General features: G+C 44.2%; 1 protein-coding gene across 1 annotated transcript in view; it reads right to left on the reverse strand.

Moving 5' to 3' along the window:
* SLC25A20 (solute carrier family 25 member 20) overlaps positions 1–16,186 on the reverse strand; it is a 69,649-nt gene that overhangs the window by 40,183 nt on the left and 13,280 nt on the right. The window contains exons 2-4 of the mRNA XM_078661793.1: positions 12,630–12,722; positions 5,554–5,681; positions 3,457–3,547 (exon numbers count right to left, since the gene is read on the reverse strand). Of these exons, the coding sequence (XP_078517919.1) occupies positions 3,457–3,547; positions 5,554–5,681; positions 12,630–12,722 (312 nt within the window). The remainder of the gene's footprint in view (positions 1–3,456; positions 3,548–5,553; positions 5,682–12,629; positions 12,723–16,186) is intronic.

The raw sequence follows: 16,186 nt of genomic DNA on the forward strand, positions 1-16,186 counted from the left end.
TCCTCCATAAGTGGAAACCTCATCCAGAATGCCTTTAACAAATCTCGCCTTTGTGAGTCACCGAGGCGCTAGAGGTCCCTCATCAGTCACGGTTCTTGCCACTTCTGTGGTACAAAACAATGGAGCTTAACATAAGGCAGAGGTGGGCAGACTTTAGGGACAAAGAGAAGATTGCTACTTTAACTTTTACATCTGCAGTATTCAACACTGAAGACTATGATATTCTCAATCAAATGAAATTGATTACAGAAATTCAGGCCTTTCTTTACAAGTGATCTACTACTTTCTCAGAGCCAAGAATTTCTTTTCACTCTTTACCATCTAGCCTTCTGACCTGATAGTACAACAAGGGGTTCAACTTTCCCCTTTGTAATGAAATGCCCATGTTTCCCATTGAGGGTCATGGTGTTGGGCTGAAGATACTCGGATTCTTCTAGTTACCCATGGAGAATCCTAAGATGCCATAGCAATAATGGAACTATGCAGCACAGGTGCAGGATAACTGCCCTAGCCTAGACAGTGGGTTGGCTTATTGAAGATCCAATACGGAATCCAATGCAGCCGTCTTTTGGGTCCAAAGAGATTAAAGACTAACTTTCTCACAGTGAAATATAGACAACTGACCCGAGTCCAGTAGAAGAGAAGCTGGGCAGGACAGTGGTGAAACAAAAGAAAGCGTGAATGCGTTTCTGCCACAGAAGGCTTCAGTCAGGGTGCCACGGATCCTGCCAGATGCCACAGCTGCCTGCTCAATTGTAAGACCTTTCTGGACAAATATAGACACCCTGCTGCCGGGTCCTTCCTGCAACAGTGGGCTAAGATGTGCTTCTGAGCTAATCCCAGTGGTGGATCTGGCACCCACTGGTCTATGAGGTTGGCGAGCTTAGATTGGGCATCCTTGATAATGCCTTACTGGCTGCCAGTATTAGAGGATGGCAAATGGTTCTACCTTAGCCTGGAAGTGAGGAGGCACAGCATTATCGAGTTAAGGATTACTTAGGGGATCTTTTCAGACCCTTTACACCTTTTTAATACCTTTGAATTTGAATCATCACAGCAGCCAACCTGTCATTCCCTTTTGTGGTTTCCCAATTCAACGAAGCTGAACTTTGCTTCCTGATCTCATTCAATCCTTGATAATCTAGTTTCTCCACTATGTAAAGGAGGGGAGCTTGTTTAGTTACCATATCTGGATGTTTTTCACACACTTGCTATCCAGATTTGTCCCTTTGATTTCGACTCCTTTTCCTTCTGTAGCAATCTTTCTACCAAAGGCTCCTTCTTGGTGTATGACAGACTTCTTTTGTACACCAAATGTGTTCTTAGTTCTACATGTGTTCTGCCGGCATTCCTAAAATAGCTTACCTCTTAGTCATACATTCAGGATATTTTGCTTACCTTTGACCTCTTGCTGTTGCATTGAACTTCCATCTCAGAAACCTCGCTGGCTCTAAGACTCCGGTAATGCTGGGCGGCTCATCTGCTTTAGAGAGCAGTGGCCCTTCTTTTGGATCCAAGAAGAGCACTGAAGCAGATCTATCAACAGTTGGCATGGACAGTTTAGTTTCAAGTAAGATGTATGGATCCACTGAACAGGCTCATGTGTGAGTGACAAGATTACATCAAGTCACAGCCTGTCAAAGGCTGAACTTGTGTAACTGAAGTCTGGATTGTTGGACCTACCTAAACCATGTTGCATAATACTTTAGGCAATTACCACTTCAGCAGAAATGACCAGTCCTACGAATCTAAACAATGCGTGTGATACACAAATAAGGGACCAGGACTACTTGTAACTCTTTCCTTCTTGCATCTGAAGGAATCTGGCCCCAAATGTTTCCCCTTTGAAGTTTTGACAGCAATATCCAGATACTGGAGAAAAGAATCTAAAGATTGGCATCATACTGGCGACTGAATTCATAACTGTTTAAGCTTGCGGACAATCAGTTTCCAATAATGAACAGAGTCGAAAAAGCTTAAGTATTTTGGTGAAAGACCACGTGTCTACATGAAACTGTTGTATGAAAGCTGCACATATTTTCAATCAAGCCTGTTCTAAAATGACTCCCCGATTTATTTGTAAGGTCCATTTCAAATATCACATTGTTATCTTTGAAGTGTCGCATCCAGCCTCGAAAAAAGAAGGCAACAAGAAATTAAATTGGTTTGATTGTCTGCCTTGTACTTTAAAATTTTTGTGTTTTCTCGTTCCAGAAGACGGAGGAGTGTGGCCTCTGTAATAGATCCAGTGCCAGAAGAACTAGAATCTTGCTCTTTTACAAGAGACTGCTTTCAAGAGACTTGCGGGCTAACCAGAAGGTCCAGTGCCTTAGAGGCACCAGAACATAGACCCAGGGTGCAGGCTCAACTACCAAGATAAATTAACATAAAGGAAACGGTTAGGGCTGAGTCAGTGCCAACTGCAAAGACTCCATAACTCACTCCAACTTTGGTAGATGGTACCTAGTTCCATGTGTTGTCTAAACCGTACCATAACAACATTAATAGACAAATTGAAAAGGGTCTTGGTTAAAGACTACACTGCATCTGACCTCTGTCCCACCATCAATATCTGTGATTCCAGAAGCAAAGAAGAACTTCCTCATGAATGGGCGGCTTACCACACAGAAAGATTGGCGAAGTGGGCAAACACACTTGTACTGCTAAGCAATGGATCACCAACCAACTGTCCCAAACCCTGGTACAAAGACCCTTCTGCAAATTTACACCTTCATCCTGTCAGTATTTGGTAGAGAAGATTGTAGCAAAAAACAAAAAGAATTCCTGAGCCAGCAGGACGGCAAATTAAAGAAGGTAGCTTTCCAAGTCAGTAAATAAATAAACTAGTGCACTTCAGTTACAGAAAATAATTATTCCCATTTAATGGAGGACTTGAAACCTGATGAATGAGCTTCCATGAGAGGGAACTTTAGAACTAAAGACAAAAAGAAAAGACTAGTTATGGGAATCAAGAGACTAAAAGTGAGAGTTCCTCATGTGTTGCCACAATAGTTCCAGACCTGGATCTTAGGCAACAAAAGAAGACCAGAAGTTGTGGCTGAAGGTGAAAAGGCTGGGGCCTGTAATACACAGGCATAAGAGACCGCAGAAGAGCTAGAGCATCTTTTTGAGGCGGCAGCCTGTGAAAAGCCTGGTTCCCAACAAATGAGTAAGAGACTGACACAAATTCAGTTGGAGGTCTGACTTCTATGAGAAGAAATGAGAAGTAGAATCAATGTCCAATGAGTGAATGTCTGGGGCAGACGGAGAACGGGTGTAACATCTGGCATCAACATCAAGGAGATGGTAAAAGAAACAAGTGACTAATAAGCAGTCTGTGTAAATCATTGATGGCCAAGCACTGTCTAAATAGTACGTAGGAGCTTTACTTTGGGTAATTTGAAAGACAAACACACACCATGGAAACCATGTGTTACTTTCCAATGAATGGCTCACCTGTAAAAGGCACTTGATCCGTTCCCCGGGAGCCATGATAGCAGTTGTGAAAACACCGGATAACATGCCAGCAGCAAACAGCTGGGGATATCTACAGGCAGAAACAAAATAGGAAGAATCCTCCTTTATTAACAGTAAACTGGGTCTGAGAAAATGTAAAGGACATTTTTTTCATTAACTTGCATTATGTTCTATACCCTTTGTCTGAAAATGGTTTGAGTCACTTGACAAAGATGAATTAAAATGGGAAAGTATCATATGTGAAGAAAATAATTCAAACCACCACCGGGAAAACTCCATGATTTGGTCAAATATTCACCCAAAAGATTAAAAACATAGAAAAAAGTCGAGGCTGCCAATTAAACAAACCAGCAAATGTATCAAATGCAAACCGGTCTTATATTTCATAAACACCCGGTTAATTTTAGAAACAATGGTCAGGATCAGGTCTTGGCGTTGCTATCTCATGTCGCTTGACCAGACCGAACCTTTACTCTCAGCCTGCTGAATGTAGCAGAAAAAGAAGAATAAGTGTTCCAGAGACTAAGGGTGGGTGGCAGGGGGAAAGAATAAAGGAGAAAAATACCATTTGTCAATCCAATTAAATACACAGAGGGAAACAACTGCCTGAAACCAGAACATAACCCTTCTGGTAGGAACACCTGTCCACATCCAAAAGGGCCAGGTTCCTATTCCCTGCAATATTCAAAAAGCAAAATTACTATGTCAAAGTCTGCCCCACTATGGTGATGTCCACAACAAGGCAAACCCATGCACTGATTGTTGCGAAACTCATGCTGCCATGTTTGTATCTTCAGGTCAAGGGGTGCCGCGCAGATTGATCTGTAAAGGGATGCAACATCAAAGCGCAGTATGCAATATATGCTCCAAAGTGGGGGACGCTCTTTTGCCTATTTGGCAGCTAAACTTTGGAACGCTCTGCCCACATCATTAAGATTGACCAATGAAGAAATCACATTCAGGAAGCTTCTCAAAACCCACGTCTTTTGAAGATCTCCTATTGCGCTAGCTGAAGGAAGGACACAACATGACTTTAGTTCTGGGAAACAAGTTGGGTAGCCAGGTGCTTTATAAATGCCTAGCATAGCAAAGTGCACTTAACATCATGTCTAGCTATTGAAGCATCTGCGGTACAATCAGAAAACGGACCATGCCACTAGCATGCAACAATCAATCCCTTAGTCAGCCTATGCTTCCCAGATTAACCTGGTGCAGTACAGATCACATCAAATGAAAGGAAAAGCATGGTCTCATCACAAGGATATGGTTCCATTTAACAAAGCAGACTTACATGATTAAACGTGTGAAGTAGACGTCACCACGCAGTAGAAATAACTACTTTAAGAACTGCTGCCCTACAAATTAAATTCTACATCACATCAAAGGCACAATTATAGGATATGTTGTTGAAGGGACTGAACAGTTTAACAAAGGTTCATGAATTGAAATGGGTTTTGATCATGTACATGTTTCAAAGCAAAGGGACGTCAAAGATGTGCATGCTGTTCTCGGATTTAAATGCTAAGTTAATTAAATAAATTTGCTGGCACCTTCATCCCTAGCCTGTTATTTCTGCCAGTGCACACATACATCAGTGTCGGTCATCTTTGACGCCTATCGTTGCACTTGTGTAGAAGTGTGTGCCAAGCCACCACCAATTTTCACACACTCCTTTGGTGCTGCCGAAGGCAGGGGTCCAACGAACAAAGTAAAGGTACTGGAATTTTTTTTGCAAATATTTACAAAGTGACTTTTTGGAAAACAAAGTCTACTAGCCAATGCAGCGCTGGCATGCACACAGTAGAGTAGAAGTCTTCTCATAACTATAACATAATTAGGGAGCTCCGGTCATCCCCTTCTGTCCACAACAATCAACTGGTTAAAGGAACCAGATAAAATAATGGAACACAGGACTCACTGAACGTCACAGAAATGCAGATACACTTCAAAGGCTGCAGTGTCCCTCTGTAAAGAAAAAAGTCTCAGGGCTTTGATCGTGGTGGATTATAAACCCCCTTTCACAGAACAAATATTAGATGAACATTGAAAATACAAATATAAAAGACAAAAACTTACGTCAGTGAGTCATTTGGGTTCTTCTGTTGCAGTTTTTTACCCAGTCCAAAACCAAAAAAGCACACTGCAAACATGGGGGTTACTCCAATAATGGGTGCTGCCATACCTTTATATAAACCCTTAACTCCCTACAAAACACAGAGAAAAGAACAGAAAAAGAAACACTAATTAACAGTACTGCTTCTGGGAGTTTCAGCAAAGTGTCATCAACTAGAAGAGGCAATACTATGGTGATTTGCAGACACTGCAGCTCCTTAAAGACTATGAACAGCAGATAAGCAGAGCTAAACTATGCTGGAGGTCTGTTCTGCTGGGGAGTCTACCATGCAACCACCCACCTTGGGCTCCATCTTGAGCTTCTGGCTTTATGAACAAGAGATCTCGCCTCCACGAACAATTATTGACAGAACTTTCATGCATTCTTTACCATTTCCAGGAAGAGGCATGTGAATATATTAAACTTATCTCTATGTGGAAAATACAATACTTATATATTTTTTAAACCACTATTCTTGAAAGGTTTCCTGCCCCATTCTCCTTTCCACGTGCCTACTTTCTGGTGGTGATAGCAGAAAGGATTTAGATTTCTGAATTAAGGGCGGAGGATTCAAGTTAAAGCTGTCTACTTTGGAGGAATTCACTTCAAAAACAGCATATTGTGTGTGGATTTTTCCCCACCATAGATCGAAATTACCTTGACTGGTACAAAAATATGTAGAAAACACCAATATATTGCTGTACGGTCATTCCAAAGTTGTGGTTGTGCTCAATGGTTCGAATAAGAGTAGTTGAATCTTGTCTACTGACTAAAAACCAAGTATAGGAAGATGCTCCTGTTGAGAGATGTGCCACTAAATTGGCTGCAAAAAAAGGCCTTTATGCTGACATGAGCCTTATTCTAAACCAAAGCCAAAAAAGTACTTTGGTATATGGAAAGCCCCAGAAGGAAAGCTTACTTTGTTGCATAGATGCTGCCACTGTATTGTAAATTGTAAATTGATACTTGTATAGCGCACTACTCACCCGCAAGGGTCTCAAGGCGCTTGTACGAATACCGCTGTGGAACCCATCCTGGCTTTCCCTGTGAGGTGTCCACTCCTGGGCACCCCCAAGGTGGAGGCCAGGCATCCTTAGCGTTGTGGGGGCCGTTGTGGAGATTAAGCAAGCTATTGCCCAGAGTTGCAGAGTGGAACTCCATGATTGGAATAGGCACCGAGGCGAGAATTATCAGGTCCGTGGAATTTTGAGCCCAAGACCCGCCGAGGCGGGGAATTGAACCCTGGTCCCGGGCTAGATCTCTGCATCAGGGTCTGCCGCTCGAACCATTGAGCCACACTTCTCCACTGTATGGTAGTAACAGGGTGAAGCATGGAGTAAGTATCTAAATGTATTGTAATGAAGTACTAAAATAACCAGCAAGCAGTTATTTAATAAAGACAACACTGGACTCAACTATGTGTGACAGCTTGTTACTGTAGTCAATGGCACCAGAGAGATAATTAACCATGCCTTGGGATCTGTTCTTAATACATACCAGACCCCAAAGAGTCTCATAAAAGGACAGGGAGGAGCCAGTTTTTAGGTTGAGCCTAGGCAGCGAGCATGCATTGTCTTCGACATGCTGTATTCACTCTGTAAGCTCAGACCCTGCCTTTAGATTTTCATTGGCTTTTGTGAGTGTCCTATAAAAAAAACACTTCTGATTGGATAAAGGTTCCTGCTTGTCCCACCCTTTTCTCAATAGTTCACTCCCAGGTGTATTTCAGGGAGGACTTGTCCGCTTCCACTTGTGCCATTGAATGTTGTGTCTTCTGAACTTTTTTCCATTTATAACATAGGAACTCCTAAGCAGGATTCCATATCGCCGCTTTTGTAAGCGTAAAATCGATCCCCACACGCCCCATTGCTGCTTCATTTTGCTCCCCGACCCTTTCATCTCGCTATCCCCGCTCTACCAAGCAGAACGCACGTGATTTGCTGTTTTTAAAGTGCCCAGCTGCGCTAAATATTTACAAAATGGTCCGTTTTAACTGGAGAGTTCTGTATTAATATTACCAAGTGCAAAGTAATGGTGACGGCGATCCATTGTATTTATTAAGGTGAGGTGTTGGAGATGCGCCATGCACGTCATACAAACGGACGATACATTGAATCCTTCCCCCCCCCCCATAATGGACTAGTGCCTAACCCATAAATAGCCGCCTACTTTGACCTATTTCACTTTTTTTTTTTTTTAAGATGTTACATTGGAGAAAACGTCATGTATACGGGACTGTTTCGAATCACGAGAATTGCAAAGAGGTGGACTCAAAATGGGCAGGCTATGTTGTCACGATCACAGAACCAGTGAAAGTTAGGAGAAAAAAAAAACTAAGTATGCATTGCCATAATCAAGACGTTTCTAGTAAATGGAAAAAGTAAGTGTTCGAATATCAGTGGCTACTGGCTATTTACAATAGACGCCCGTCCAGGGATCACAAATTCATGCGACAATGACAGGCGAAGCTCCCCGTGTTCATTTTGACTCGGTCTCCATTGTTCAACTTTCTTCCTCCGCTTACTCCCAGCCAGTAAGAACATCGGGCCAGGGGTCACTATGGGGAAGGCCTCACACGTGAGGGCTAACCAGACAAAGCTGCAATCTTCAAGAAAACTTTAGCAGGCCTTACAAACAACTAGCTGCTAATTCGTTCCTCCTCTGTTGACTGGCTTTGCTGGCTGCATCCGCTTTTGCCAAGGGTCACAGTTTTGCAAGTCACTTTGGAATCCACAGCCAAGCTTGGTGTGTTTTACTGAGAGCTCTCTTGCCAATTTTACCATTTGTATGGTAGTGATTATAATCATTTGATGCCAAAACAGATCGCCTCATTAATTTGAAAAAGTCACTTCTCGTTCTTGTGTTTTATTTCACACACAAAGACAAAGCATTCAATATTTGAACTGTTTGCAACGCATGAGTATTTTGAAACATTCTAACCACAAATGTGTTTTGCCACGGATGCATTTTTATGACCTCACAGGGAATTGAACAATCAATTAAAAAACTGATAAAATCCGCACGGCAAAATCTGAATAGGTTTTAGATTTTAGGATTTCAGTAAACTTGCTGGAATGCAGGATGGTCGAAAACCTTATGTCCAGAAGTCTCAATTTTCATTAGCAGCTTTTTTTGGAAAGAAATGAATAAGTTTGAGAGCACTAGTAATTATGCGGATCCAAAAACTCAGAAGGAGGATAATGTTGTTAACAAGGAGGCCTCTACAACGAGGGCAAGCAGGGCTCTTTGATTTCTAAAAACAGTCAGAGCTTGACTTGAATACAGTGCGAGTAAAAATGACAGGAAAAACGGACCAGCTGCTGAAATACACTGCAGGCCAACAAAATAACATTCAGCCTCATGTGTATGACAAAAGGGGGTGGTACCGCTTTAGCCGCCATAAGTGTGGCAGGGTATGCTCAGACGTGAGTCCCTTGCTCACTTTGCCACTGGATTCAAGCAAGCCGGGCTGAAGACGGCTGGAATGCCAGAAACCGGCCCTCGGAAGCTTGTTTCCGGTCCAGGGAAGGCATGGCTTGGCAGTTCGGGCTGGACTGTTCCCATGAGGCACAGGGTCAGACTGATTTGCATATAGCCATGTCTGAACTGGGGTGGCAGAGTGGGCTAAAGAACGGTGATGGATCAAACCCAGATCTTTTGACTGGGTGTGAGGGTTTGATTGGTTCAGATGCTCCGTCCATCACCACCCCCTTTTGTACCATCATGTGTAAGACAATAACAGTAGTTCCATGTCAACTCCTGCCCTAAAAGAAATTAAAAATTAAATAAATAAATAAAGTTTTATAGGCGAAACTAGCACTCACCGTGTTAACTCATCCAATGCACGAAGCAACCCACGTTTCCCAGCCAGCAAGGATATTGGTCCAAGACCGTCCCTATCCAGGTGGTAGCACACTCAGTGGCTCCTTCTCTGTGCTGCCTCCTGACTGTTCATCCCTATGCTGTGTTGTTTGATGCCTTCGTCTTTCAGGTGGAGCCCCCTGCGGCACTTTGTTATTGTAGCTACTCAAGTGTGTGGGTGGCAAACAGAATGTAAAGTGCCCTGCGGTTTTCCTCTGTAAAATTGGAATGCTGACCCAGAGTGCAAATCCAACCAGTGGCACCTAACAAATGGAATATCTTGTATCATTAAATGCCAAACATGCCACCTATGCCTAAAAAGGTTTTGCCTAATATCTTCTTGGTACCTGTTGTGCCAGGCATAATAGTCATTGTCCCGAGCCCCAGAAACGTAAGCAACACTGTAGGCAAAAGTCAGAGCAGCTCCAGGTTGGCTGTACTGTCAGTCGTGTACTGGGTCGGACAGGCATTTAGGGCAATAAGGCAGTGCTCCATGGGCTGGGCAGGCAGTTTATTGTGTATGCTCCTTTTTGGCTGTGTGTGGGCCTGCTTATGGTCTGCTGTGCTTCGGTATCCCACTCTCTCCTGCCACGCATTATCCCAAACTCTTTACAGCAACTTCTTCCCTATTTTTGTATTCCTATTTCCATTGGTGTCATTTATTTTCCACCTCCCCCCCTCGTATCCTTTTTCACATTTTCTGGTTCTCCAGCGTTGCAAGGTCATACAAATGACTAGCGCTATGCGAATATGATCACTCCACTTCAAACAAAAAAACAAAACAAAAAAACAGTCATTTACAACACCAATAGGTCTTCCTTTCACAAATGCGAGACCGATTGCATTGCAAATGCTTGTTTTTCCATACTGTGCTCCAGCACCATAAAGACAAAGCAGCTGCATGACTACCAATAAGGCAGAAATGGTGCTCTCTTAGCTGCAGAAGACCCAGGAAGTTTCATGCAGAGTATCAGAAATGATCTAGCAAAACAGCAGGACGAAGTATCTAGACAAGAGGGACCTCCCTCGGAGTTCAAATCTCTATCATCGCCTTAAAAGTGAGTTTGACAAAGTCCTCAACAGAAGGTATTGAACTCTAAATGAGGTCAAGGATCACCCAGTGACACTCTGGAACTGGGGAGGCAGGGACTGGATTGAGATGGCGTGGTGGGGGGGAGATGGAGTTCTCCTGTTTTTTAAAGTATCATGAAACCTCCGACGGCAAGAGAGTTAAGGAACAAGATCAAACACACACTTTGCACATACGGATGTGGCATTTTAAGTTATTAAAACTAAATTAAACTTGAACATAACCTCATACAGAAAAGGATAACCCAACGTTAAAAAGTTCTAGTAATAAGGATCGGAGGGCCAGATGTGGTTTTGTGTTTAGGGGCAAAGAGCTGACATATGAGGACCAGAATCTACCTAAAGCATTTGAAGCACTGCAGAATGAATACAGAAATGCAACTCACAAGTTTATACATTAGTAACACGCGGTTCAAGCTTACCCAGTTGTATTACTTGCATGCACTTATCTGACCCTGCAGCGTATACATACAATCAACAGCTCCCGGTCTGCTGCTTTGCTTAGGCGTGGACCGGTTCCGGCATCCTTCCTCCATGTGACATGGGAATGTGGTAAACCAAGGATTCTGGGGTTTTGCATGAGATCCCATGTGTGCCAGTGGAAGCTTCAGTCGGCCACTGCCTGCTTGTGGTGCTCCTGAACCCAAGCGCGGGGCAAGCTGGGACACAGGTTGCCCTACTGGGTATGGTGCTCGCTAAGCGACACTAGGCTATCTGTTGGCTGCAGCCCAGTGCACCGACTGTTCAGAAATGGTTGGTAGACATCCACGGATGGGTTGGGGCAGAGGAGAGACGGCTGCGTGCGGGGCGCACTGGTGACAATGCTGAACAAGATTTGAACTCTGGGGGGCCATGCTGGACAGTTCGGCGGAGGTAGATATGCCAGTGGATTATTCCCTTGTTGCCTCCCATGATCTGGAACTGGAGGTACCCTAGGGGAGCAAGATTACATGCTGCGTTTGAGAGTGGGCGCATGTTCCTATGTGTGTATCCGATGACTGGTGCCATATTGATGGGGGTTACAGTGATTACCGCCTCCCTCCCCCCTTCTCTGCCGTCTTATTGTCTTTTGTCCTTCTCCACTTCCCCTTTGGGTGGTGCGGGGGGGGATTTCTTATTGAAGAAGTATTGGTACAGATGTCCGCTGTCGGTGCTCTATTCTACATTGATTTTTGGACTGTAATTTGTTCACTGTTCAATGTTAACAGTACAATTTTTTTCTTGCTATTGGACAATCTTCACAACTATTGCGTTGTTTTTAATGTGGAGACGGCTATTGTTCTGGTCATAGTTGTAAGGAGTCTGAAAATAGGTTGCGGGTAGGTGTTGATAGAGTCCATGAAAATCAACATGTCGGAGAGGCAGGAAATGTTTGGGAAAAAATGTGCATGGACTTTATTGGACCTTTCAACTGTTTGCCGGAACATGAGAGGCATGCTGCAGTCTTAGTGGATGCAAAGTCTAGATGGGTGGGAGTGGTGTTTATGAGATCTATTACCACTGAGGCAACCATTAATGTTTTGAGTGAGGTGTTTCTAAGGGATGGAATTCCTACTGTGATCCTTACTGACAATGGAACACAGTTAACTTCTGTTGAGATGGAGAATTTCTTTGCTAGATTGGGTGTAAGGCATGCCTTCACCTCCTTATACAATCCACAAAGAAATGGGTTGTGAGAGAGAATAAACAAGATGGTCAAAGGTACCATGCAACTTGCTTACACCAATGGTGTCCAACTATAGAAGGCGGTGAAGGAGATGTTATGGGATTACCGCACTACCATACACAGTGGAACTGGTAAAAGTCCCTCTGAAATGATGAGGCGTAGACGAGCGGGTACAGAATGTTGTGAGGTCACAAAAAGGTCCTAGCCTGGCCAGGGCAAGATAAGCCCAATATGACACTTTTCTTCTATTCTATGTAATTGCCGCCCAGGGTGAGAGTGGGATGAAACAGCTCCCCTGGAAGGTGGTGGAGGGTTCGGGGGTGCCTCTTCCGATACCTACACCAGGGTTGAATGCACTGTCCTCCTGTGCCTTGTATTGTATTGAATCCAATAAAAACTTGTTTAAAACATATATTAGAATACCTCTTTCACTAGTGTCTTCTTGAAGCAGTCGAAGGTGCCAGAGTATTGTGGCAGTTGCCCCGGCAGTGGCTTTGGTTGGGTTTGCAATCGGACCTAGAAAAAACAATGAAAAAACAGAAGTTAGCAATCCTAACATATAATTTGTGTTACTGAAGATATTTTTGAAGTTTGCCGCCTGATGTTGCACGAATGCGTTCTGCTCATTAGAAAGTCGGATGTTTCCTTGTGTGTATTTTCTTTTACATTTCTGCTGTGCAGTGCTATTTTTGGTTGAAGACAGAAGTGGGTAACAAAACAATTCAGAAAAGGGGAGAAACATCGCAGGGAAGCAGGGTCTGCCTGAACAGTACTGCAAGTCTGCATTAAAGACCATCGCAGACTCAGGCAGAAGGCTAACTAGACACTACTGCAATGCTGCATCACAGACTCAGGCAGAAAGCGGGCTAGACACTACTGCAATGCTGCATCACAGACTCAGGCAGTAGGCTGACTAGACACTACTGCAATGCTGCATCACAGACTCATGCAGAAGGCTGACTAGACACTACTGCAATGCTGCATCACAGACTCAGGCTGACTAGACACTACTGCAATGCTGCATCACAGACTCCGGCAGAGGGCTGACTAGACACTACTGCAATGCCGCATCACAGACTCAGGCAGAAGGCTGACTAGACACTACTGCAATGCTGCATCACAGACTCAGGCAGAAGGCTGACTAGACACTACCGCAATGCTGCATCACAGACTCAGGCAGAGGGCTGACTAGACACTACCGCAATGCTGCATCACAGACTACTGCAATGCTGCATCACAGACTCAGGCAGAAGGCTGACTAGACACTACTGCAATGCTGCATCACAGACTCAGGCAGAGGGCTGACTAGACACTACTGCAATGATGCATCACAGACTCAGGCAGAAGGCTGACTAGACACTACTGCAATGCCGCATCACAGACTCAGGCAGACGGCTGACTAGACACTACTGCAATGCTGCATCACAGACTGAGGCAGAGGGCTGACTAGACACTACTGCAATGCTGCATCACAGACTCAGGCAGAAGGCTGACTAGACACTACTGCAATGCTGAATCACAGATTCAGGCAGAAGGCTGACTAGACACTACTGCAATGCTGCATCACAGACGCAGGCAGAAGGCTGACTAGACACTACTGCAATGCTGCATCACAGACTCAGGCAGAAGGCTGACTAGATACTACTACAATGCTGCATCACAGACTCAGGCAGAAGGATGACTAGACACTACTGCAATGCTGCATCACAGACTCAGTCAGAAGGCTGACTAGACACTACTGCAATGCTGCATCACAGACTCGGGCAGAAGGCTGCTACCGAAACAAAGTACCGAACACTGCACAGAAAGGACCGTAGCTGTATTTTCAGGTATTTCATACTTTAGTGCTGGAATAGGTAAAGTGTACCGCACAAGAAGCTGTGGGTATGAAAGTTACACATTTATTGTTACGGAACGAGGAGCAAAAGCTCAGACTGCTCTCACTGTAAAAGCAGTGAAACTTTAAATCTGACACTCAACTACTGACAACTTTCACAAAACCGAAGACTGGCGCCGTCTCAAATAACTAATTTTTTGACGATTTATTTTTGTCTCTCAAGCTTCTTTCTAGAGTACGAGGAAAAATAATTTGCTGAAACCCAGTGATGCTATCTGGTCGTAAAGCCTTTCATGGATAATCCACTATCCTCTGGGAAAGAAACAAGTGTCGAATGAACTCAATGCAAAGCACTGCAGTCTTAAGAGATACAAAGCTGAATGAGAGGGTTGGGGAGGAGGTGCAGACATGAATCCAGGGGGAGAGGAGTAAACTGGGACTTGGTACAGAGAGAAGTCAACGCTGGGTGATGCAACCCTACAACAATGAAGGCACCTCACAAAATATGAATCAAGTTTGGTCAATAATATGCCCATATTTAAAGGGTTAATTGAGGTTCCTTTTCATCTTCATGCAGTGTTACTGTGGAAGCTAATCAAGTAAAAACATGTACTTTACATTTTTGTAGTGCTAGCAGTAGGCCTTTAAATAATGTGCACGTCAAAAAATATGCACAGGTTTCTCTATGTTAAACAGAAAAATAAAGTGAATTGATTTTTTTAATTATGACCTTCCTCATATTTGTATTTTTTTTTTAGCCCACAAGATGCAACTTTTAAAAGGCTGGGACTCCGCAGCCAGGTCGCAGTAATTTACGTCTTCATTGTCTATTATATGACGTTTCCTTCTCCAAGTTACGAGCAGGAAGAAATGATGTGGAAAAACAAATTAAAGCAATGTATGTATAGAGAGTGTTTTTGATAAGCAATTAAAAAGCTTGCGGCCAAATAAAATGAATAATGGCACTTTAAACAGTGTGGACCTGTTGGTTTAGTTTCATGGGTCTGAATATTAAATGATTTAGTTAATAGTACTCAGTACTGGCATTTGTTCTATTTTGTTGTTACTTCTAAACACACAGCACAAAGGGACTTAAAGATAAGTCAGAGGGGGCCAACTCGAGGAAGCAGGTCCCAATGGCCTCAAGACAACAGGAGAACAGCTGGATCGCTGTTACCAAGGTCGGTCGGGTCCAGGGCAGAGCAGATAGGTTAGCCGGACGGAACAAGTCAAGATGTCCTCACAGTCAGGAGCAGGCAGCTTGGAGAAGCGATTCCAGGACAGCTGAGCCACTCACGAAGTGGGTCTCTGGGGTCTCGACATCTCTCAACAGGTGCTTGCTTCCTGGGCTGTTGGAGTCATTGAACTCTTAGTCTCGCTGGATGCTGTAAGGGGTCCGGTACCCCAGTTATTGGTGCAGCACGTTCCAGTAGATCCTGGTGTATCCAAACTTGGTAGGGAGACAGATCTGATCCTCCGGAGCAGATGTACCACTTTTGGTTCAGGTCCTGCGTTGGAGTCGCCGAGGAGCAACAAGTCAACAAGCTGGACTTTGCGGGTTCAGTGCCTGCGGACTGCAGGGGAGTAGTACCTCTACTCCAAGGGCGTTCTTTTGCGATTTGTAGAGGGCTGGAGGACCTCCGGGGTTCTTTGAGGCCTCAAAGTTGCAGGATGAGACAGCACACCACAACTGTTCAGTCCTTAAGGCAGTAGGCAGGGTTTGGCGCCAATTTTCTGCAGCAGGGCTTGGGTTAGCAGCTCTTCTTTGTCCTTTTCTTCTCTGTGTCCGTCGAATCAGAGTTCAGGGTCCAGGGATGCCAGCCAAATACTAAACTTAGGGGCGTTAAAGGGGGTTACAGGTAGTAGTCAATCGGCTACATACCTTTAAGGTGTCTGCACCCTCTAATTGATCACTTCCTAGAGGAAGGGGCACTGCCCTGACCCTAATTGGCTAATTCCCTCACAAACCAAGATGGAGGGAAATGGAAAGTGGGCTCCACATCACCTGCCCCACCTTAGGGGTGGTGCTGGCTGAATGGGGACCCACCTCCTAATTAAACTACTTTTCCCACCTGTCCTCCTGCCAAATGTGGAGCAGGAAAGGTGTGTGTGAGGGGGGGGGGTTGGCATCCTCCGCTATTTG

Source organism: Lissotriton helveticus, chromosome 9 (assembly GCF_964261635.1).
Source record: "Lissotriton helveticus chromosome 9, aLisHel1.1, whole genome shotgun sequence".
In the NCBI taxonomy this organism is placed as follows: Eukaryota; Metazoa; Chordata; class Amphibia; order Caudata; family Salamandridae; genus Lissotriton; species Lissotriton helveticus.